General features: G+C 35.4%; 2 protein-coding genes across 3 annotated transcripts; one reads left to right on the top strand and one right to left on the bottom strand.

The window, feature by feature from the left end:
- The first annotated feature begins 1,325 nt into the window (after window positions 1-1,325).
- Window positions 1,326-6,241, top strand: LOC306843252 (potassium/sodium hyperpolarization-activated cyclic nucleotide-gated channel 1-like). Its single transcript, XM_079374618.1, has 11 exons — window positions 1,326-1,668; window positions 2,219-2,414; window positions 2,529-2,630; window positions 2,729-2,866; window positions 3,471-3,632; window positions 3,717-3,810; window positions 4,123-4,250; window positions 4,350-4,481; window positions 4,668-4,905; window positions 5,521-5,688; window positions 5,916-6,241. Exons 1-11 carry the CDS (start codon window positions 1,466-1,468, stop codon window positions 5,996-5,998), a joined length of 1,644 nt encoding a protein of 547 aa, XP_079230744.1. The 5' UTR covers window positions 1,326-1,465; the 3' UTR covers window positions 5,999-6,241.
- rab27a (RAB27A, member RAS oncogene family) lies at window positions 4,253-24,738 on the bottom strand. Of its 2 annotated transcripts, XM_079374620.1 has the most exons (7): window positions 24,597-24,738; window positions 16,028-16,200; window positions 14,359-14,444; window positions 13,680-13,783; window positions 12,298-12,421; window positions 9,281-9,486; window positions 4,253-5,026 (listed from the first exon to the last, which is right to left on the bottom strand). In XM_079374620.1, exons 2-6 carry the CDS (start codon window positions 16,178-16,180, stop codon window positions 9,285-9,287), a joined length of 669 nt encoding a protein of 222 aa, XP_079230746.1. In that variant the 5' UTR covers window positions 16,181-16,200; window positions 24,597-24,738; the 3' UTR covers window positions 4,253-5,026; window positions 9,281-9,284. The 2 variants fall into 2 exon arrangements, with proteins under 2 accessions (XP_079230746.1, XP_079230745.1); XM_079374619.1 differs by lacking the exon at window positions 4,253-5,026 and having other exon boundaries at window positions 6,951-9,486; window positions 24,597-24,719.
- Between the last annotated feature and the right edge of the window lie 783 nt (window positions 24,739-25,521).

The raw sequence follows: 25,521 nt of genomic DNA, 5'->3' as shown, positions 1-25,521 counted from the left end.
GAAGATGGACTTTTTCACTGGAGGAAGCGTTATTATAGATTATGGACTCGTATTTTGACAAGTAGCAATGGTTTGCTATTAAAACGTCATAAAGACACACCTCTTTTCACTTTACATTTTTTTATGGGGTGAACTATTCCTTTAAGATTTGCAGTTATTTGGATGATGCCTGTAAAAAAAAAACACTGTACAACTTCAGAAAATCACACAAAGTAGTTGCATTTCAAGCCGGATATAAAATCAGTTTTATGGTCTATTTAAAAATTGTATCAGGGGCCTAAAATTTAGATATGTCATTCTACACATGATGTCTTTCCAGCAGATGGGCTGCTCTCATTTGTCTATCACAGACCATTACACAGTCATGAAGGATTATTGGGATTGGGAGTTTTCCGTTATGACTCCTGATGCCTTTAAACTGACAATGACAAATGTTCCCTGTGGTACAGTTACAGGATCAAACTACCGCAGAACATCATTATTCGTTCGGCTTGAACAGCGTGGAGGAGAAGCAGCAGCATCATTGATCATATTCGTGAGCAGAACACTTTAGAAAGTCAAACATGAGAGCCTATATTAGCCGTTAGGCTTTCACAAGTGGTTGTCTTTCTCTTACAGAAGATGACAGAATAGTGGATCTGATAGACCTACATGAGTGTGTGTGTGTGTGTGTGTGTGTGTGTGTGTGTGTGTGTGTGTGTGTGTGCATGTGTGTGTGTGTGTGTGTGTGTGTGTGTGTGTGTGTGTGTGTGTGTTTGTGTGCATGTTTATGTGGTTTATGAGGACACAAATTTGTATAATGACATGGGTATGACAGAGGTATTACAATATGAAGGTGGTTTATGAGGACACTGCCTATGTCCCTGTAATTCAAAAGGCTTAAAAAACATACTAAATGGTGTTTTTTTGAAAATCTAAAAATGCACAAAGTCTCCTGTGAGGGCTAAGTTTAGGTGTAGGGTTGGTGTAGGGCAATAGCACACACAGTTTGTTCAGTATAAAAACCATTAAGCCTATGGAGAGTCCCCATAAACCACAAAAACCAACATGTATGTGTGTGTGTGTGTGTGTCTATGGGCTAAGGGGTCAAACTCCATACAATTTGTTTTATTAAAACTTTAAAAATAACTTTTAAAAAACACAATAATAAACACATTAGGCCTAGGATAATTCATATAAATAAATAAATATAATTTTTTTTTTAAATCGACATTTTACTTACGTGTCTATGTGGTTAAATGAGTGAAACCTGTTATTATAGTTAACTATTATAGTTTCATGTCTTTACAACGTCTTCATAAATACAGCAACATTTTAATCGGTCCAGTCAAATCAATCAAATGAACAAAAGAAGTTAAGAGTTACAAAATACGCTAATTAGTTAAAACCGCTCAACGGTCACGCGAAGAATCGCAAACATTTGAATATAAATAACGAATATAACGAAATAACCGTCTCTGCGGTCATGAGTCGCTCAGGCGAGATGAGTGGAAATAGCTCGAGTGATCCGGGAAAAACACGCTTTTCGGGCCTTAAAGATGTCCTAAAAGGAAAGCTGACGTTAACGGTGTATCCTGAAGGTAGTGAAAATGTATGGCAAGCCGTAGAAAATGAAGAAACGGAGGTTGAAACCTACAGATGGGTGATTCACCCCCGGAGTCGCCTCAGGTAACATTAATAACTAACGTTAAATAATAACACAGACTCAACTAGTCCTCCTAATGTAAACTAGTACCGTGTCACAACTTCTTAATAAAACTCAATCACTTTCAGATTATTTAGCATATATGCTAATTAGAAGTGTGGTCTTGTTCTTGATAGGCTGTCAAAAAACCGTCTGTTTTTATCAGTTAGCATTCATAGCATAACGCTAACACTGAACAAATAGTTTTTTTATAATAATACAATTGCAATTTAAATACATGTTACGTTTGTATTTTTTAATAATTTAATTCAATTTAAATGTAAATAATGTAAAATGTTACGAAAAAATTTAAAATGTTAGACTTGAAATAATGTAAATAAATGTTTATAATGTATATAAATACTGGTCAAGTGTTACAATTGCTACTAATGATACTTTTATATGTGGTAGGCTTCTAAATGATTACCATATGCATGTACTATTTGCATTATCACAAATAAATACCATGTGGAGCATGTATGTCAGTGTTTTATCACAGTGATCTGTAAAAATGCTTTTGCTTTTGTCTTACAGGCATTACTATCTCATGTTTATGGTGATCTTAACATTCGTGAACCTTATAACGATTCCTCTAGACATGGCATTTTCTGAGCATATGATAGGTAGCTCTCACGAATACTGGGTGACCTTCAATGTATTCTCAGACGTCATGTTTTGCCTCGATGTTGGCCTTAATTTTCAGATGGGTATATTCAGTGACGACGGTCAGGTACGTGTCCTCATCATCTTTTTTATAGTGTAATATGAGTTATTTAGTGCTTTCCCTTTCTAAAATATTGCTGACTCTTAAAAATGTATAAAACACAGTCTTGTTTCTGTCTAGGCCATCCTGGATCCAAAATTAATAAGAAACGATTATTTCAAAAGTTGGTTTGCTCCTGATATGGTGGCTGCCTTTCCGGTTGACATTATCATTATTATTGTGGTAAGTTTATTAATAAAGTTAATATCGCTCACTCTGATCAAATTGTAAAGATGCTTTATTTAACTTCTCACAATGAAAGCATGTCTAATTTGTCACAGGAGCACTATTGTCACGCTGACACTGATGCACTGATGGCTTCGAAGCTGGTGAGGATACTCATGTTTGCCAGGATTTTCAGTTTGATCCGTTTACTCCGTATGCCGAAGCTTCTGAGATTCTGCTTCGAATTGGAAAGTGTAAGTTTCAGATTCACTCACGGTCATGTTTATGCAGGAAATTATCAATAGCGATACTGTTTTTTGTTTTTTTTCCACCCTGCCAGTTGCCTTTGCCCACTGGGGGAAAAGTAAGAAAAAGATCTTATGACATGGAATTTAAGATAGTATTATTAGAGCGATGTACAATATAAAGTGCTATAACTAAAATTGACTTGACAACGGAATAAAAAAAATGTTTTTTTCAGGCTGAAAGTTATACAAATGACTTTTTTTCTGAAAATATGATGATTTAAGGAATCCTTGAAACCAAACCAATGATCTAAAAAACTCTACATAAATATCAAAAACTGATCCTACAGCAACTCAAGAGCCTCATACAGCCTAAAATAGTTTTAAAACAATGACAGTGTGATTTTCAAAGATACTTAAATATTCAGTGAAAGGATTTTTGACTTCACTCTAGTTGACAATCTCATAGTTCAATACAGTAAGTATCATTTTTTTGTAGCAGTTTCTCACATTTTTCCAATGAACCAACAAGCATCAGGTGGTATTTTTTTTTACACCCTTACAGTAATGAGACTTTCTGATCTGATGTTGTTTGTGTTATCGGTCATTCTAGGTCTCTGACATCCAGCTTGAAGAAGCCAAGAAGTTTTTCAGGATTTTTTTCATGTTCATGTTGATAATCCTCGTTTGGCACTGGAACACGTGTATTCAGTACTTCATATCTCTACTGGAGGAGTTTCCCGACGACTGCTGGGTCATGCAAGAGAATATCAAGGTATGTTTCAATTTGTATGGCGTATGTAGGCATTTATTGATGTGATGCTTAACATTTGTTCCTATTTTCTTTTATGTTTTGCAGAATACCACGATCGGGGAAAAATACTCCTATTCTTCCTTCAGAGCTTTCTCTCAACTGGCCTGGATTTCAACTAAATCTATTCAATCACCAACACGTACATCACACATTCTTTCGACATTCAACAATTTTGAGAAAAGATTGTTTGTTGTTTTTTGGTGCCGAAAAATAACTTTAATTGTGGCATTTGCTACCATTTTTACTATCAAGATTAGGGTTTTTTCAAAACCTGTGGCCCAAAGTATTAAACTCTGAAGTGACCAAACTTACAATTTTTCATATGCCAGATGAAAAGAAAATAGCAACAGATGGCCTGGTACTTTAGCATTGTGGCATCAGGTTTTGCATGAGCAAACACCTCTGAATAAGATGCAAAAATGTAGTTTACAATGAGATAAAATGATTTCAGGTATCGCAGAACGGTGGACGTCTGTTGTGAGCATGGTGGTTGGATTTATAATGGGCTTTGCTCTTATGGCCTGCTTGATCTCAACAGTCGGGAGCATGTCTGCGACTGGCAATGAATACAAGAAAAAGGTGCTCTCAAGTGATTTTTTTTAAGCATTTAAAAGTAAAGCTGAAATGTATTCAACAAATAAATACATGTATTAAAAGCATGCCATATAAATATTACAGATCAGCCAGCTGCAATCCTCCAAAATGTTCAAGAAGCTGCCCAGGGCTCTGCGCCAACGCACCACTGCCCAGTACAAGTGGCAGTATGACAAGAAGAACATCCTTGATCTGGTGTCAAAACGGCTGAGAAAGGTTTTTAATTCATTCATATGAACATAGAAATAAGCAAAGGTCAGTGCAGGTAACATAGACGTACCTCAGTGTCACTCTTACACTGGAGCCAATCACAATGTCTTGTTTAAAAAGACAGAGTTAGCACAAAATAATCAGTTTTTATATACAACTCATTTCAATAGTGCTATGTTTTCTCTTTCAAAGGATATTATGGCTGATATGTGTCCCAACCTGCTGAGCAAAGGCTCCATGTTCATAAAGCATGACAGAGAATTCACCGAAGCAATCTTGGTGAAGCTGGATTACGAGTTATTCCAAGCAGAAGACATCATCATTCATGAGGGCGCTAAAGCTGACAACATGTTCTTCATCGAGCATGGATGTGTGCTCGTGAAGAACCAATTTTTCCAAATGGAGATGTTCGATGGAGACCACTTTGGAGGTGATGTATGAGAAACCTGCTGTAGCATGATTCAGATGAGAAGTTTAGCCTGGTCCACATTCCAGTTCTGGTCTTGAACCGTTTAATAAAATCTAAAGTGACTGTTTAGGGATGGTTTTGTCTGAAAGAGATAACAGAACAATATTAGATTGTTGTGTGGAAAAAAATCAAATATGATGATGATCATCGGTGTCCACCGTATGCGTGCAACAGTTTCTTTCTGAAACTTGTTGGTCATTTGGGTAGTTTTATATATGTACATTTATATTTAGTCATTTAGCAGATGCTTTTATTCAAAGCGACGTACAAATGATGACAATAGAAGCAATCAAAACCAACAAAAGAGCAATAATATGCAAGTGCTATGACAAGTCTATATATATTTATATTTTAATACTATTATTTCAGACATACAACTCTTTTCTCCTACTGTACAGAAGGGAAGTAGGTCAATTTGGACCCAGAGCCAATGATTAGTTAAAAGGTGATCTTATTATTGAGAGATACCAAGGTCTGTGGTTCTAACCAAATGGTGGTCACTGAGAAGATCTTTGAAACATCAGTAACAATACCAGCCTCATGCTCAGTGTTTTAAGACGGTGTGCGTTTCTGCAGAGATCAGCTTCTTGTTTGGTGGAAGGCAGCTGGCCACAGTTTCTGCTCTGACTGGCTGCCACCTTTTCTCCCTGTCATTACAACATTTTGAGGAGATTGAGGAAGAGTTTCCGCATGTTGTGAAGGAACTGAGGACAGTGGCTCAACAGCTCAAAGATGATCTCGAGGGTAAGGCTGACATTATGAGTCGCTTTCATATAGGTGATGGAATCTCGCTCTGATTGAAGTCAGCATAACATCCCGTTCGCAATTTTACTTCTGTAATGTTACATATTTCAGAATTTTAATAGAGAAAAAATGTAGGATGAGACTTGAAATAATTACAAAGACTAATGACTAAGTAAATATGGTACATATTGATTGCGAAATGATTTTAAGACTTTTGTTTATTAAAGGTGTTGAGGTGGAACATCAAGTTACATCAGCATCGAAGAGTGTGTGCGACGACACTTCAGGAACTTTTGTTTTAGTCGATTAGTCATCTATTGAAAAAGATCATTTTCTTGTTTTACAATTAAAAAAAAATTAATTTAATCGGTTTTATGTATAGGTTAGATGCTTAACGTGATTTTAATTCTGTAATTTTTATAATTATTAATGTACATGGTGCTACGTAATAAAATAAAATAAGATTACTGTGCTCATACTGTGATTACTATGTTCATATTTATTATTTGCTTGTAATTTCTGTTTTATTAAAATAAATTATCTGAGCACTGTTGCCTTCAGTGTCTTTATAATATGCATGCAGACATCATGACACAGAGATGTTAAAGGAATATTTGAAAGATTGAACACATGAATAAATTACCACACCGACCAAATCTGCCAAGCTCCATAAAGGACAAAAAAAGTGCTATAAATGTAGTCCTTATACTGTCTCTACTATTCTCCAAAACATACATAAACAATGTGAATGGAAGTCACAGAGGTAAAATATTATTACACTGTTTGATCCATTTAAAGTGTAAGATTTTTTTAATATAAGGGCTTGAGTGTGAAAACAAAAAGACCAGTTTCTGCAAGCAGTGTAAAATACTTCTTGTCTAAAAGGCAAGTGAGAGTGTCTTTCTGGAACTGAACTTCACTGATAAGAACTGCCAAACAAAAACAAAGTTGATATAAACATGCAGAAATATCTTGATTGGAATAATCTTTTTTTTCAGGTTTTTCTGTCTCCGCCAGGGGGCGCAGCTCGTATAGATAAATCCCATTTAGAACCTCATTTTAAACTCAGCATGCTTTTTTGTACACTAAAATTTATAATATTTTCAGCATATTCATTGCAATGTACTGAAATCAGTCCAAATAATCTGTAAAATAGATGCATATGCCGTATTCGGTGTCTATGATTCTGACCAGTGTTGAGAAAATGCAATTATTAAATTGTTCTACAAATTGTCAGTAATGATTGTGAGTTTTGTAATTTACTTTGGTTAACGCATTTATTTACATGTTTCAGTTCTTTAATTAAAAAGAACTATATAAATACATTATTAATCAAATAAACAGAGGAAGCAGCAATGTTTTTTCTCAGATGGAGGTGATAGTGGTCTTTCTACAGACAGATAAAGATTGTAAGCGCATTGCTGAACTGAGAACAGAAGCTCTTTGTGAGGAAACTGATGCGTTATGCAATCATGCACCACACAGACGGGGTAATTTGTGAGTCTGTGCTGCAATTTCACATTTCATCAGACATGCCTGCAGATTAGCAGTATTTCAACACAAATTAAGAAGTGCATATGACAACATCATAATAAATAATAAAATATATTTATTTTTTTCAAATAGAGTTTCAGTATTTGGCACAAAAGACAGTGTTTGGCAATGATACAGTGTTACAGGCACTACAGTAGAATAAAGCGCTTTGGAAATGATTCTGTAAACCAAACCGAAATGTCCACAGATTACAAACATTCACTCAGAATTCGTTTGCTTTTCATTTTTATGAAATGAAGGGACTGTAAAGAAGAGGAAATGAACGCATCTACTGGCATTTTGCAACCATTTTTGAGAAATATGACCACAATTTACAGTATAGATGTGGATATTTCATCTAAACCTCATACCAAATCCCGTGATTAAATGAAATGGCAGGAAATCTACATGAACCAGTGACCAGAAATACAGAAAAACCACAACCAACACCAGCTGCTGAATGTCTACACAAATGTACAATACAAATCAACCACTAACCTACACATGAATATAGTAACAGCTAAATACTTATTTAATTGGTCTCTGACATCTACATGACTACAGATAACATAGTAACACATTTAAAAGTGTTAAAACTTGTTAAGACTGATGGGGAGTGCTTCAGCAGTCCACTAGAGAGGGACAACAGCACAAATTATATACAGGAACAGATCAGCAAAAGAATTACAATTCTCTCATCATTACTAAATGGTGTTTTTTTGAAAATCTAAAAATGCAGAAAGTCTCCTGTGAGGGCTAAGTTTAGGTGTAGGGTTGGTGTAGGGCAATAGCACACACAGTTTGTTCAGTATAAAAACCATTACGCCTATGGAGAGTCCCCATAAACCACAAAAACCAACATGTGTGTGTGTGTGCCGCCTACTTAACCATATTTTGTACCCAAAAGTGAGGTAAACCTGACAAAATCTCCAAAAACCTCCCTTTGGGGACGTCCTCATTTGTAAAACGGGTTTAAAATAAACTAAACAAAAAAAATTGAAATTGTAAAAATGCAGAAAGTCTCCTGTGAGGGCTAAGTTTAGGTGTAGGGCAATAGCACACACAGTTTGTACAGTATAAAAACCATTACGCCTATGGGATGAACCCATTTAGATAGCCAAGTAAACGTGTGTGTGTGTGTGTGAGACCCTGGAGCACAAAAGCAGTTATAAGCAGCACAGGTATATTTGTAGCAATAGCTAACAATATATTGTATGGGTCAAAATTATACATTTCTCTTTTATGCCGAAAATCATTAGGATATTAAATAAAGATCATGTTCCATGAAGATATTTTGTAAATTTCCTACTGTAAATATATCAAAACTGAATTTTTAATTAGTAATATGCATTGCTAAGGACTTCATTTGAACAACTTTAAAGTTTTCTCCATATTTAGATTTTTTTGCTCCCTCAGATTCCAGATTTTTAAATATTGTCCGATCCTAACAAACCATACATCAATGGAAAGCTTATTTATTCCACTTTCAGATTATGTATAAATCTCAATTTCACAAAATTGACCCTTATGACTGGGTTTGTGGTCCAGAGTCATATATACATCACACCATTTCAAGTCCATATGATGCTTTTCTCAATTTTTGTATTTTTTGAAAAAGCGATACAGGTTGTGCATTATATAAATATATATTTTAACATGCATTTCTTTTTCAGATTTTCAGTGATTGAATGTGGGGTTTTCATTTAGAAAATCAACACAAAACTGTGTCAGGATCAGAGAAATGCACTGATGCACGTCTAGTTTTAACAGCAGATGTGCACTAACAGTGAAACACACAGTGAGAGGAGTCGAGCCCTTGAAACACATCGAATCTGACGCATTAAGGCTTCTGAACGCAGGATTTGGTGTAAAGTGCTCTCAAAACGTGAAGAATTGAATCTAGGAGGCTTTAGTCCATCCATTCTGAGAAAAAACCAAGTGAGGATGTGGCGTCCCCAGCTTTAAGGGTCTCTGATCCTCGTGATCCGCTCAACTCAACCGTGATGTGTACTAGTGCTAATGAAGAGGATCAGAGAGCCTCGGCTGGAAGGATTCTTACGGCATTAGCAGCCACACTTGCTCTGCTCGGCGTCACGTGGCTCAGCCAGGCTGCTGGTGCTGTGGCCGTTGGTACGAACCGTCCCGTCGGGGATCCAGGATTTGTCCACACATCTCTCCATGCGCTTCATGATCAGATCCAGCAGAACCTCCACGGCATGACTCACGTTCTCGCCGTTCGCAGCACTCGTCTCGAAGTACGGGACACTGCGAAAAGACAAAAAATAAAGTGAATTAGAGCACAAACCACTACTCCAACACTTGCATTGATACATTTCATTTAGTACTCAAAGGCCTGGATAGTACTCACTGAACGCTGAACACGCAGTCAACATTACTGACAGTAAAATAAAAAGTCAACAAATATTCTAACAGTCGATCTACTTTACAGGAGCACCATTCGCATAATTCCCATGCAATGCATATGATTCGAGCAGATAATCGTCATGTAATCATACTGAGAGACAGAAACCTTCTCTAAAGACGTGAGTGCTTGTCTAAACTGAAGACTCACATGAACACAGTCAATATTAGCCTTTCGGTATACCGCCATCTGAACGGGTCACATTTAACGAGAGCGGCCCTCATCTTAGGCAAACACTCTACAGACACGGCCCTAAAAACAAACATCCTCCGAGTCGCCCGCACCTAGAAACGACTCAAACACACACCAGCCAATCACCTCACATGTGACACTACAACTCGGTCCCTCTTTATATTAGGTGGCCTTAACAACCATATACTTGCACTGAAATTAATCATTTGATACAATGCATTAATTGTGTACATGTTTTTACATTGTACTTATATTTTTGAAAATATCATACATCTATAATTAATTTCTGTCAACACTGTTGACCCATCTCTTACACCTTAACCAAACCTGCCCCTAACCTTACCCGTATCCCACCTCTATAGCACCAAAAGTGATTTGAAATACAATATGACCACAATACATTGTACTTATTTGTTTGCTGCAAGTACATAGTAGTTAAGGCCACCTAATATAAAGTGTGACCTACAACTCTATCACACAAACCATGTTTCGTGTAAATATACTGATATATTTTACTCCTCATCTTTCAGTGACAACTCACCTTTTTGAGATCAAAATAGGTCCCCTATAAGATTTGCTTAGATCCAATGAGAAAGTGTTTTTATGAGGGGGGGGGGGGGGGGGGGGGGGGGGGGGGGGGGTCTTGCAAGGGTAAATAAAGAACTGGTTGTTTCAATAAGTTTTGTATAGTATTTTCTTCCAAATCTATGTCTAAAAGGGTAATATTTTATATATTTGATGTCTGAGATGTGGGAATGGTGAAGAGAGAGAGCAAACATTTAGCATTTTAGGCCGTCTAATCAGTCAATATTGTCTTAAATAGCCTGCATAGCACTTCATCTTTTAAAACATAGGATTTTGACCAAATATATTCAATCTTGATTTTTATAAAATGTTGCAACAAGATTTTTTAAAAATGACAGTTTTGGACATACAAGGTAATAAAAAAAATATATAAAAATACCTTAAAGTAACTACAAATGAGCATGTAAAGCAAATGTCTTTAAAATAAGTTTTTAATTGTTTGCATCTCTGTTTTTATATCACAACTAACATGTAAGAAGCTCTTTGTAGGGCTGCACGATTGTGACAAAAATCATAATTGTTGATTATTCCCTTGAGATTGTAATTGCGATTATTAATAACGATTATTTTGAACAGATTTATGCCATTGTTTGAAGCTGCATGCCATATTTTTTATAAAATATATATTTACATTTATTCATTTAGCTGACGCTTTTATCCAAAGCGACTTACAACTGCTATATATGTCACGCCTCTGGAGCAACTAGGGGTTAAGTGTCTTGCTCAGGGACACATTGGTGTCTCACAGTGGATTCGAACCCGGGTCTCTCACACCAAAGGCATGTGTCTTATCCACTGCGCCATCACCACCCCATATATATATATATATATATATATATATATATATATATATATATATATATATATATATATATATATATATATATATATATATATATATATATATATATATATATATATATATATATATATATATATATATATATATATATACACACACACACACATGTGAAAACTGTAACAGCCTCAGCTTTTATACATAACCAAACATACAGCACATTATTACCATGGTAAAAAAATAGTAGCCTAACTATATGGTGTTTGCATTGAAAACAGTAGCCTAAAGACATTCAGTCAATTACAAATCCACATCAACTGATAGAGTAATAAATAAAATAATGTAATTATTACTCCTTTAACATATATAGTATAATATAATAATGCTCAATATGAATATCCTACTTTGCCACCATTGTTACCGTTAGTGTTACTACAGTAAAACTATGGTAAATGTGAGTGATTTGTGGATTGAAACGTCTTCAGTGTTGATGAGAATAACAGCTCCGATTTATTTTTCTTTAATAAACTAGTTTAAATTAGAGACGTGATTTGTTCTGGAGAACTCTGCGCTGAACTCGAGTGCTTCTTACTGGATGCCACAGCGTTGTTTAGCGCGTGATCGCGACTGGTTACTGTAATAAACGCATTGGCTCTAAGCACGCGCTGCGCTGTTTTCTTTTGAGGCGAGCGGATAAAAGGTCAGTGCGGCACGCAGTTCAAACGAATACCGCTATTTTGTTCCGTTTTTGACACGTTTGGAGTTTAACATATCTATCATGCACAACAGAGTCACAACAACTATCAGTTAGACTAAATGCATTTTATCCAGTGTGTTTGAGTTTGGTAAACCCCGCGCTGCAAACACCTCTTAAGCACACAGAATAATGCAAGTGGGCATTTTTAATTGTTTATTTATTTTTGTAATCGCGGCTTTGAAGGATTATGTAATCGTGGCATCCATAATCGTAATCGCAATTTGTGATTAATTGTACATAGTGAGGTATTTCTGTCCTGAAGTGCATTGATTTGAGGCAGTCGAGGTCACACACAGAAACAGGACGAGTCTGGTTTCTCACCCGTATTTCTCGGCCAGTTCTCGTGCGTTCTCCGTTTTCACCGCACGCTGGTCCTCCAGGTCTGATTTGTTTCCGCACAAGACGACGTCTGGATTCTCGCAGTATGCATGTGTCTGCAGCTGACCTGCACGAGACATCACAGTAATTCACCATTAAATATTATTATTTAAAAAAATATTCATGATAATGTAACAAGCAGCTCAGAGTAGTCTATTAATAATAATAATAATTTATTATTTATTTTGTTGTTGTTAATATTATTTTTTAGCTGGGCAACCACTCCAAACTGCTTGGTAAAAACTTTATTAAATTTATTGAAAAAAAATAATAATTATTATTATAATTTTTTTAGATAGACAACCACTCTAAACTGCTAGTTACACATAAAATTAATAAAAATAATATTAAATATTTCATGTATTATTAGTAGTAGTTGAAGTATTTGGGCAATCACTCCAAGCTGCTAGGTAAAAATTTAATTAATTAAAATAATAATAATACTTTTTGTAGTAGATTAGGCAACCACATAAATAAAAAAATAATTACAAATAATATTAAGTTAAAAATAAGTAAAGATTATTATTAGTAATAGTAGTTGGACAAATACTCTAAACTGCTAGGTAAAGATTAAATTAATAATAAAAAAAATACATATTAAAAATATTTTCATTTAGCTTTAGTTCTAGTAGTATTAGTAGAAGATGATAGGTAACCTGCTAGTTAAAAATAAAATGTAATATAAATAATATAAAAAGAATTATTATTATTGTAATATGGGCAACCACATTATAACCAAGTTGATAGTTAAAAAACATCATTAATAAAAATTCATATTCATTTTTTTTAAACAGTTATTATTATTATTATTATTATTATTATTATTATTATCATCAACCACTCCAAGCTGCTAGTTAAAAATAAAAATTAATTACAAATAATATTAAATAAAAAATAACTAAAGATTATTAGTATTAGTATTACTTGGACAAATACTCTAAGCTGCTAGGTAAAGATAAAATTAATAAACAAATGCATATTAAAATTATTTTCATTTTTAGTTCTAGTAGTAATAGATAGGCAACCGTTAAATAACCAATACCGATAGGCTAGTTAAAAATAAGATGTAATATAAATAATATAAAAAATAATAATTATAATTATTATTATTATTAGGGCAACCACTCTAATCGGATTGGTAAAAATAACATGAATACAAAAATAATTTGTGGGAGGAAAATTTGTGCCAAGAACAAACAAACACGTAATTTCTGAAGAAATTGAAAGTAGATGCTCATTAAATGTGGAAACAGAGAAACACTAATAATGAATAGTTAATTGTATTAAAACAAACGTAGATCTGCAGTGTGCACACTTGGACTTACTCATCCAGTTCCGCACGTTAAGGAAGCTCTGCTCGTTAGTGAGGTCAAAGAGCAACAGGAAGCCCATGGCGTCCCTGAAGAACGCTGTGGTCAAACTCCGAAACCTGCATTCAGAGGAGAAAACAGAGGAAAACCATTACACGAAACCTCTCAGACTCATATCAGCATGTTATAAAAGCAGTGCTGTCAAACGATTAATCACATCCAAAAGAAACGTTTGTTTACGTAATATATGTGTGTGTGCTGTGTATATTTATTGTGCATGTATAAATACACACACATACAGTATATATTTTGAAAATATTTACATGTATATATGTGACCCTGGATCACAAAACCAGTCTTAAGTGTTAATTTTTCGAAATTGATATTTCTACATCATCTGAAAGCTGAATAAATAATCTTTCCATTGATGTATGGTTTGTTATGATAGGATAATATTAGGCTGAGATGCAACTATTTGAAAATCTGGAATCTGAGGGTGCAAAAAAATCTAAATATTGAGAAAATCACCTTTAAAGTTGTTCAAATGAAGTTCTTAAATATATACATGCATGCATATGTATTTATACATACATACACACATTATGTAAACAATAACAACATTTTTGGATGCAATTAATTGTGATTAATTGTTTGACAGCACTATTATATAAAGCAGTGCTGGTCTGCGTCTGACCTCTCCTGACCGGCCGTGTCCCACAGCTGGATGTGAATCCTCTGTCCTCTCCCGACCGTCCCATCAGGACCGCTGGATTTGTACACCTTACAAGACAGAAGCAGACATTTCTGAGACTCTATACACTGCATTAGAGTGTAATAAATATCCTGTCATTCTCTGCAGGCAGCGTGAGGTTTGCCCATGCAAAACGTGCCGCCACAATGCTACACTTTTGTGGCGGTTGCCAGGGTGTTGCTATGCAGTTGCTAAGGTGATTTGGTATGCAGTTCCAGGAAACCTGAATTTACTTTTCACACAGTCAAACACAGCTGCGTAACGCACACTTGATGACTGATAGCAGGAAGAGTCTCATTAGCGCTGCGACTCTTGATTGTGTAGCTCTAAATCGTTTGTTTGATGTCTTAAGTGCTCAAGTGTTTGTTCTTAAGGAGGGATCCCTGCCCTGTAAGGCCATATGATCCTGCATTCATCTTTCCCCTAAAACACATACACGTACAAACACACTTCCGTAACTCTACCTGCCAATGCAGTTTCGTCAAAGCAAATGTTCAGTCAGTTTTTGTTACCATGGGAACTGTTATTAGTATACAGTACTCAGACAAGTAGTGTTGAAGTACACATATCAAGAAACTGAGTGAAAGTAAAATATTGCTCCAGTGACAGTATAAGCACACATCAAATTGTATGAATTTGACAAATATTGCAATAAGTACAAAAGCACTTGATTTTTAATATACTGAAGTATTATAAGTAAATAATACTGATCAGTAAATCATGTTTATTATTTAATAATTATTCTAATTAATAAGAAACATTTCACATATTCAATATGTATTGATCTGCAAATATGCAAACATTTTATTAGCAAAACATTATACACTATAAAAAGTATTTGACTATCTATCTAAATATCTATCTGTCTGAATAGATATCTGAATATCTGTTTGTCTGTCTGTCTGTCTATCCGTCTGTCTGTCTATCTGAATATCTATCCATCCATCCATCTATCAGTCTGTCTGTCTATCCATCCATCCGTCTGTCTGTCTATCTGAATATCTATCCATCTATCTCTCCGTCTGTCTGAATATCTGTCCATCTATCTATCTATGGTATTGTAAGGTGTGTATTATGTGCTTTACGTCGACTGTCTCTTGCTGAAGCACGTTCCCAACAAATTAAACAGCCTTAGGCATCCAATAGCATTCAGGAAAAGCATAATTACCCTGTGCGTGTCTGTTTGCTTTCGCAGGGACGCAGCGTCCTGCATGTGTTTTTCCTGCATCCAGTATTCATGACCGTGTTCAGATGAATGCGTGTATATCTCCCAGCATCTGAGGCTGCGATCTACACATGAATGACTGCTCTTGACCTTCCATGTTCAGTTACAAACTAAGCTAAACAGGAGCATGGGATTTTACAGTCCGGTAAACCCCGAGCGGGACTCCACAACAATAAACCTCCATTACAAATCAAGCAGGAAACATCTGAACCAAGGAGACTGTGAGAACAGCACCCTAGCATAGCACTATAAATACTCCAGCACAGTTGAACACTCATTAATAAACGGTTTCAAATGTCAACATATAAAAACCAATGCATAGATTTCTGCTGAATGGAAAATATCAAATCAACTTGTCATTTTAGTGCCAGTATTAAAAACACTCACCACTCGTTTTTCTCGGAAGTCTATTCCCACTGTGGTGATGAATTTGGAGTTGAATTTGCCGTCTGTGTACTGATATAGGAAGCTGGTCTTTCCCACCCCAGAGTCCCCCAGCGCCAGGAACTTGATGAGGTAATCATAGTCCCCATCGGACATACTGAGAGCTGAACGAGGACCTGTGATGAACAAACACAAAGCACTGTTATCTTAGTGCCAATGATATACTATTATAGTGTTTTGATTTGATTTTTATCATTTCTGATCTCTACAGAAGCTTGTTTCCACCAACGGGGTGGAGGGGTGACTTTTTTTCATGCAATTCTAAGAAAGGAAAAAAAAAAAAAAAAAAAAAAAAAAAAAAAAAAAAAAAAAAAAAAAAAAAAAAAGAGTTAAAATTCCAAAAAATAAACAAACAATTCTGACTTTTTTTTCTTGTAATTCCGAGTTTATATCTCGCAATTCCCATTTCTCTCTCTCTCTCTGAAATTAGTTTCTCTCACACAATTCTGCTGTTTTTGGCCATGGAATATAAAACTAAAAGTAATTTTTTTTATCTCACAGTTCTAACAAAAATAAAGTTTATAAAAAGTCTGAATTGTGAGATACTAATTGAGATAAAAAGACTTGGAAGATAAAAAGCAATTGCCTTTTTATTTTTACTCAATGGCATAAAATGACTAATTGTGAGATATAAACTTGGAATTGAGATGAAAAAAACAGAATGGCAAGAAATAAACTCAGAATTGCAATAAAAATCTCGAATTGTTAGAAAAAAGCTTCAAATAACTTTTATTGATTCATTATTACATTTCTTTTTCTTTCTTTAAAAATCCTGTGACGGAAACAAATTTACATGCTTTTCATTTTAATTTTAAAATTGTAGTAATCTTGTTTTTGTAGTAGTTTTTTATATGTCTAAACAGTTTTTAGTTTATTTTAGTACTTAATCTAAACAAAAATGAGAAATGCTGTCTTGGCAAGTTAAAGTTTTTGATCTTATATTTTATTTCAGCTAGTTTATTTTGTTTCAAGTAATGATGAATATTTTTGTTTTATAATATTTTATATTTTCTGACAAACATTTGCGAACTCATACAAACAAAACACTAACAGTAACTCAAGAAGTACAAGTCGACATGAAACTTTTTTTCACAAATTAACTTCCATAGCATGGCAGGATAATTAACATGACCAACATGAACCCATCAACACACAATCCATCATTTTTTAAAAGCATTTCGGTTAAAATGAAGACAGACAGGCTTTTGCATTGATGCAACAGTGCTGATTCAGTAACAGGAAACAAAAAGAAGAAAAAGAAAAAGCAGCTTTCATACTTGAATGCATCGACACAATGGCTTTTATTTCCACTCACATTTGTCAACTCAAGTTTCTTTTCACTGTAGCTTAAGACTACAATACAGAGACATTCATCAGTTAAAAATTAAGTGTTTGATAACCTATAATATTTAACTCAGAGGTTGCACTAGAGACAATCATTATCAGTCATTGTAGGCTTTCAAATGTTGTCATGCTCTACTTTTATCTGTCAGTAAAATATTGCAATGCTTGGTGCTGAAGTATTATTTTAAGACATTCTGTGACAAGAGCTTGTTAAGTCGGCACCATGTTTCTTTTAGTTTTTGTTTATGCTTTCATATTAATAAATCAACGTATTGTAATCTGGTCTCACAAAGTAATGCAAAAGGAAGTTTTAAGTCCTGAAAATTACAGTAAGTTTCGACAACACATCTCACAAGAAGACTCTTCCTTTCTCAGATGAAGTTATGTGCAAGTTTAACTCAAATGTAGGCTATAGTAGGAGCGCTTCTAAACCTGCACTATGATTTCATCATGTCTTCATACAAATCTTGTCTTGACACGTTCTCAGAATCAGGGAGAGGAAAGCATCTGTTGATGGCTGGGTTCTCAGACCATATTAAAGCTGATCATATGACTGCAGAAAGAGCATAAAACTCGATCAAACGGCCACATTCGGTCACGCGGCAGTGCTAAACACCATCCTGACCATAAGCAGCTTAACGTCTGGGATCGACCCAAGCACCCGGATCGATCCAGAGACTTTTCTTGAGTTCATCTCCATATACATATGTGTGTGTGTGTGTGTGTAATACATATATATAAAATAATACATAAAAGTTGTCCTAAAACCTAAGACCAAAATGCGTTCTTGTCTTAGGACAGGAGCACTCTCTTAAAGGGAGTGCTCCTAATCTCAGTTTGTGTATAAAAGACACCTGTCCACAGAAGCAATCAATCAATCAGATTCCAAACTTTTCACCTTGGCCAAGACCAAAGAGCTGTCCAAGGATGTCAGGGACAAGATTGTAGACCTACACAAGGCTGGAATGGGCTATAAGACTCTCGCCAAGCAGCTTGGTGACAAGGTGACAACAGTTGGTGGGAAGAAACACAAAATAACTGTCAATCTCCCTCGGACTGGGGCTCCATGCAAGATCTCACCTCGTGACGTTTCAATGATCGTGAGAACGATGAGGAATGAGCCCAGAACACGGGAGGATCTTGTCAATGATCTCAAGGCAGCTGGGACCATAGTCACCAAGAAAACAATTGGTAACACACTACGCCGTGAAGGACTGAAATCCTGCAGCGCCCGCAAGGTCCCCCTGCTCAAGAAAGCACATGTACAGGCCAATGATTCAGAGGAGAACTGGGTGAAAGCGTTGTGATCAGATGACACCAAAATACAGCTCTTTAGTATCAACTCTCAGTGTTTGGAGGAGGAGGAATGCTGCCTATGACCCCAAGAACATCATCCCCACCATCAAACATGGAGGTGGAAAAATTATGCTTTGGGGTGTTTTTCTGGTAAGGGGACAGGACAACTGCACCGCATCGAAGGGACGATGGACGGGGACCAGGGCCAGGGCATTGAAGCCAACCAGGGCATTGAAAATGGGTCGTGGAGGGGTATTCCAGCATGACAATGATCCAAAACACACGGCCAAGGCAGCAAAGGAGTGGCTCAAGAAGAAGCACATTAACGTCCTGAAGTGGCCTAACCAGTCTCCAGACCTTAATCCCATAGAAAATCTGTGCAGGGAGTTAAAGGTTCCAGTTGCCAAACGTCAGCTTTGAAACCTTAATGACTTGGAGAGGATCTGCAAAGAGGAGTGGGACAAAATCTCTCCTGAGATGTGTGCAAACCTGGTGATCAACTACAAGAAACATCTGACCTCTGTGATTGCCAACAAGGGTTTTGCCTCCAAGTACTAAGTCATGTTTTGACTCAAAACGCAAATCAATTTATAACTTTTTTGAAATGTGTTTTTCTGGATTTTTTTGTTGTTATTCTGTCTCTCACTGTTCAAATAAACCTACCATTAATATTCAGTGGGCAAACGTACAAAATCAGCAGGGGATCAAATAATTCACTCACACACACTATACCCGCATTTTTTTATCAAAACATAGTAAAATATCACTACAATTTAAAATAACTGTTTTCTTTGTGAATATATGTTAAGATGCTATTTATTTTTGTGATGCAAAGCTGAAGTCTTCAGTGTCACATGATCCTTCAGAAATCATTTTACATATATAATATTTATTTATACATACAAGACAGACCGCATGCATCACCCCAGGCCTGACAGCTATTTTAATAACAGTTTTACTAACTTTGCAGCTGAACTAGAGTCAACAGAGTTACAAGTATTGCAGTAAATCTTACCACTGACTGCTTTGGTCTCAGCGACAAGATTACCCAGAATGCATTTCAGTGTTTATCACAGATGAAATCAGTCACTTCATTATGGTGTGTCTGGAGGAAACGTTCAGTGAAACTGTTTATCTAGAAGATTTGCACACTGCTGCTATCTTACACACAGCAAAACTTCTAGTTTTCATGATATGTAACTAAAGGATCACAAACTATTAACAGAAATGCATGTAACAAACTAACAGCATATGAGCATGTCTAGTGGTCATCTAAAATATGATTTTCCATTGCTGATGCAGATACGGATACTGTTGAAACATTTGGGGTCGGAAAGAATGATGCAATCAATTGATTAGAAGTGACAGTTAAAGACATTTATAATGTTACAGATGATTTCTATTTCAAAAAATGCTGCTTTGTTTGAGCTTTCTATTCATCTGTGAATCCTGAAAAATAAAATCTATCACAGTTTCCACAAAGATATGAAGCAGCACAACTGTGTTCAACATTGATAATAATCAGAAATGTTTCTTGAGCAGGAAATCAGTATATTATTATGATTTCTGAAGATCATGTGACACTGAAGACTGGAGTAATGATGCTGAAAATACAGCTTTGATCACAGAAATAAATTACATTTTACAATATATTCACAAAGAGAAGAGCTATTTTAAATTGTAATTATTTTTACTGTTTATTGATCAAATAAATGCATGCATGAAGTTAAATAATTCAATGGAAGCAAATAATATGCACTTAAATGTGGTGAATTTAAATAATTTAACACAGTATTTACTTATTTCACTAAAAAATCTGTCTGAAATTACCACGTCCGACAGAGAGAAACCGCTATCGCAAAATGAATGCACCAGCCAAGCAACTGAGATAAATGAGAAAACTAATGAGAAGATCTATCCAGGTATATAAAACCAATGCCTCATATAACCTCAAAATAGACTAATATTGGCCAATGCATTGGCTTATCACTATTGGAACCTGTTTTGCATGGTTTTTAAGCAGCTGACCTTCTAAATTGTGCAGTGCTTGTAAACAATTACACTGAAATCTGCTCAACTATAAGACTCTTATTGTAAAAGGATCATTTCAAGACATGCAACTCCTAAATGTGACTTTTTCTTTTGTGTTTGTGTTTTCCCATAAATAATTAAGCTTATTACATCTACAGGAAAATTACAAGAAATTAGATGCTCAGAAAGAGAGTTTAAAATTTCTGGAAAGTGCACCGATTTGCAAAAACAACCTCGTCTTTATGTGCTATATAAGCATGAACACAATCCCAGTGTCAGACACAAGCGGCGAGTGTTTGGCTGTATCATCTGATGGTCATTTGACACTACGTGAACTTCTGAAGACCGGCTGATGCCTTCATTTCAGTCAGACACATCCAGCGAAATGTGCTTCAACAATCACCGGCCTTGTGCAAGAGCTCACCGAAATGCCTGAACTTTGAGTTCAGCTTCCCGTCCAACCAAAACAGCCCTGATGAAGACGTAGGCTTTTATCAAACATTCCCAGCAGAGCACCACCCTGGGCGGCACGCCAGCACTAGCGGATTCAAGAGTGCTTCTGCATTTCACACCAGACAGTCAAGCTCTGACAAGCTGACTTTTTTCTTCGTCCGCTTCCCTCTTCTCAAGCTGTATGTGTGAAAGACCTAACTGCTATGCAGACCTAAAAAACCTCATAACCTTTGACCTGATGTGAGAAATGTAACAAGAAGAGCATTTCTTTGGCCTCTTGGATATTCACATTTTAGCTATAACTGTTCAGTGATGCATGAATGATGCATGCTACAAAAAACACCAACAACAAAAACTTGAGCATGCTGAATTTTAATCTAGGATAGTCTCTTTCTCTCTAGCCAGAAAAGAGTCTGTGGTCTGTAGATACTAGTGCGTTGAAGTCATGTCAAAGATCATTTTTATGACACCATAAAGTCATAAGGAGTTGGGAAAGGCTGGATTTTGGAGCTGAGAGCGTGTCAGTGAGAAAAGAAAGCAGGTGCAATGGATGCAGCAACTGTATTGACAGTAAATTTGTTAAATACAAATATATGTATTATTTGTATATGTTATATACATATACACACATATATACACATACATATACACACACACACACACACACACATATAAAAAATGCAAATGCACCTTAATAAACTGAATAAAAACAAACAAAAACACAGCTGATCTCACAATTGTTCTTTTTGTCACAAAAATGAAAATAAAGGTAATTGCAACTTTTGATCTCACAATTCTGACTGCTCTTAATAGATTTGCAAGATAAAGTTTATTGCAATTTCTTTCAATTCTGAGAAACAAAATGGCAAGATATGAACTGAAATAAAAGTCCAAATTGTGAGATGTTAACTCGCAAACTCATATTTGTGAGCAGAAAAGTCCGAATTGCGAGATCTACATTTGCAATTGCGAGAACAAAATTCAAGCTTGTTTCTGCCCGAATAAAAACAATAAAAAAAGTAATTGTGACTTTGTATTTCACAATGCAGACTTTTCTTCTGAACTGTGTTCATATCAATTCAGAAAGTCATTTTTTTCATTGCGTTATGCAAATAAGCTTCCATGTCTTTCTTAATAATAATAATAATAATAATAATAATTTAATGCTTTAATATAATGAAAAAATCTTAATGACTTTTTTTTCTCAGAATTTGAGAGCTTATATCTTGCAATTCTGATTCTATAATTTTCTATTTTCATAAGCCTAAATTGTGGGGTATAAACTCAGCATAGCAAGAAAATTTCAAAATTGTGAGAAAGAGTGATAATTATCTTTATTTATTTATTTTCCCATGGTGTAAACAAGCTTCCACATAAAATAGCATGTCTAAGACATAGCAATAGTGATGAAAATTATACTAGTCTTAAGATTTCATCCTGACCAATGGAGATATGCTAAATTAAATCAGTCCAATGTGCCATAAAGAACTCGACATAAACGACTCATATCAAAGCATCAGAGTGATTTTTGTCATTCACACTCACTCCAGTCCCACTGACAGCTTATATAAAGGCAATTGTTGGGCTTTCTGAAGGATGTGGACCATAAGATTTAACATCAGGTTCATCTAATAACCATCAGCTGGTGCTCATGTGCTCTTAGCATCCTGTCATGTGACCCTTGATTCCCAACCCTGCCAAGACCCTACTTAAAAACACACACACACACACACACACACACACTTGACTTGAGTCTATGTTAATTTAATTTGCTTTCTCTAGAACAGGCAGAAAAGACCGATAAGCCCATTTAAATGATCTGAGATTTGTGGAAAATTCTTCTCAGGACAGATTTAAGGAATTATTTAAACAAACATTTCTCACTCTCATGTTATCAAATGTTTTTCCATGCAACAAAAATCACAAATTTGCAGAATGTTATTTCGCTTTGCATGCAATGAAAGTGAACAGGGCTGGAAAGCTCATAAAATACACACTTGTGCAGTATATTCAAAGTCTTCTTAAATTATATGACAGGTTTGCATGTGAAACTGACTGATATTCAAGTCAATATAAAAAAAAAAATGCTTTAAAAAGCGCTCTCAAATTTGTAGACATTCAAATATGGTGCATTAAGACATGTCTCAAGTTTCATGCAAGCGACATTCAATATTACGGTCCAAAACATCATTGATGAAATTAATTGCATGGAAAAAACATGGATATTTTGGAAAAAAGGAAGAAAGAAATAACAGGTTTGGAATGACGTGAGGGGAGAAAAATGATAACAAGTCTCAAACTTCAGTCGAACTTTTACAAAGGGTGTCAAATTCAGAATACCATTGTGATGATGGTAAATCGATTCAAAGAATAGATCAATTCTGAGTCACAAACATATATGTCTTACACGCTACTTACAGTATTTCCCCAGTTAAGCAAAAAAAGAATGGAAATTTGATCATTAAGAAGGGAAAAGATCCCAAACCAGACATTCCTGACAGGTAACCTGATCTGGGAGTGAAGCAGTGCATGTCCCCAGGTGAGGCTGGTAAATTCCCAGCTAACGTCTTCTCATTACAAGCAACAAGTTAAGTAATCAGATTACTTTTTTTAAAGTAAGTAGTAAAGTAATGCATTACTTTTAATTTAGAAGGAAATACTTGAGTTGCTTTTTCAAATACGTAACGCCAGTTACTTAAAAATATAATTTATGCATGTAATCCCATTTTATTAACCAATGTAAGCAAAAATTACATATGTGTTTCATTTTAGTTATTGCTGAATAGTGTTGAACTTTCTTCTCCTTCTCATATTCTTCATGCGATTAGTTTGAGCTGTGACCTCTACTGTACAGACATGAATCTACATTTCCTTCAGCCTGAGGCGGATTCATTTCAGTTTTGGTGTGAAAGGGTTTTTACATTTGCAAAATAACTTTTTTATATTAAAAACAAGCAAGCAAGCCCTGCCCAGATTTAAAAAGAAACTCAAAAGTAACGCATTACTTTCCATAAAAAGTAACTAAGGCAATTAGTTACTTTTTTAGGGAGTAATGCAATATTGTAATGCATTACTTTAAAAACTAACTTTCCCCGTTTCCTTTTAGATCAGATTCAGGTCACAGTTATATTGAGATGCTAGATCTGATCTAGGATTGAGCCACGTGTGTGTTCTGATACACAACAGCTGTTTATCACTAAACACACATCATTATCACTAACTACACTATATACAGTATACGCAACATATGTAAGATGCATATGAGGTCAGTGTTACACATTGAATATTTATACGTGCATACACTACGCCAAAATGCAAATCTTAATTAAATAAACAGTTAACATCCCCTTTTGAAGAGTTTTACGTCGTGAAAAGCTTTCGCACTTACCAAGTCAGTGATGTGAAAGTCTTCTGATCTCTGTGGGTTTTCTTTTTCGAAAATATCAAGCCGACAGAGGACTGAGGAGAAGTTTAAGTGTGAAGCGATGGACACTTTGTTTCCTAAAGTTGCTCCCACACCCACATGCAGTGACGCAACACTTCCGGTGCTGCCGCAGAGCCAATCCTACGCCGCACTGGCTTAGCTCATTAATATTAATTAGGTAGCGCTGACGCTGCTTAGAGACCTTCCTGGAGAGACCACCGCGCAAGTACCGTAATTAATAGTATTATGAGCCCAGCCTCGGCTCCACCATGCAAATTATCAGGCTATTTAGCCTGGAATAAAAGGAATATCCGGCGAACGTCACGTTGCGCGCTTAATATTCATGAGCTAAGCCTTCGCCATAGTAGAATGAGTTCTCTCTTCTGTTCAGAATGCACGAAAAAGCTTTAAATTAATATAACTAGTAGAAACCTTTGGTTTCTGCATCTAAAATAATGTTTAAAATATGTACAAATTGTGCAACGGGCTCTCGACTGCTTTTAAAATTGTGTGTGTGTGTGTGTGTGTGTGTGTATATGTGTGTGTGTGTGTGTGTGTGTGTGTATGTGTGTGTGTGTGTGGTGACATCTGCTGGTGTAAAATGTCAAAGGTACATGAAAATTTACATTGTTAGAAACAATTACTGTTGAAAAGTCTCTTTTGTTCTTAATATACTGTGTTGCCTTCTTGCGCATTCATGAATGTCTGTGCAAGAGATAATGAGTCCCAATCTGGATCTCAGCATCATAAAGACATTGTTGACAAAATCTTTATTCATTTTATTTGTATAATTATATGTTCAAGTTCAAGTTGAGCTTTATTTATATTATGTAAATAAAAACTTATATTATATATATATATATAATTTTAAGAAAATTATTTATTTTAT

The sequence above is a fragment of the Barbus barbus genome (assembly GCF_936440315.1).
Source record: "Barbus barbus genome assembly, chromosome: 23".
NCBI classification, from domain to species: Eukaryota; Metazoa; Chordata; class Actinopteri; order Cypriniformes; family Cyprinidae; genus Barbus; species Barbus barbus.
This window is presented reverse-complemented; position numbering and strand designations above follow the sequence as displayed.

What these genes read in the sequence shown, in the direction of transcription:
- LOC306843252 (XM_079374618.1), top strand. Translation starts at nt 1,466, where the DNA reads ATGAGTCGCTCAGGCGAGATGAGTGGAAATAGCTCGAGTGATCCGGGA. An exon ending in CACCCCCGGAGTCGCCTCAG is followed by an intron (nt 1,669 to 2,218) that starts GTAACATTAATA and finishes TTTGTCTTACAG; the next exon opens with GCATTACTATCTCATGTTTA. An exon ending in TCATGCAAGAGAATATCAAG is followed by an intron (nt 3,633 to 3,716) that starts GTATGTTTCAAT and finishes TATGTTTTGCAG; the next exon opens with AATACCACGATCGGGGAAAA.
- rab27a (XM_079374620.1), bottom strand. Translation starts at nt 16,180, where the DNA reads ATGTCCGATGGGGACTATGATTACCTCATCAAGTTCCTGGCGCTGGGG. An exon ending in ACTTCCGAGAAAAACGAGTG is followed by an intron (nt 14,445 to 16,027) that starts GTGAGTGTTTTT and finishes CTGTCTTGTAAG; the next exon opens with GTGTACAAATCCAGCGGTCC. An exon ending in TAACGTGCGGAACTGGATGA is followed by an intron (nt 12,422 to 13,679) that starts GTAAGTCCAAGT and finishes TGTCTCGTGCAG; the next exon opens with GTCAGCTGCAGACACATGCA.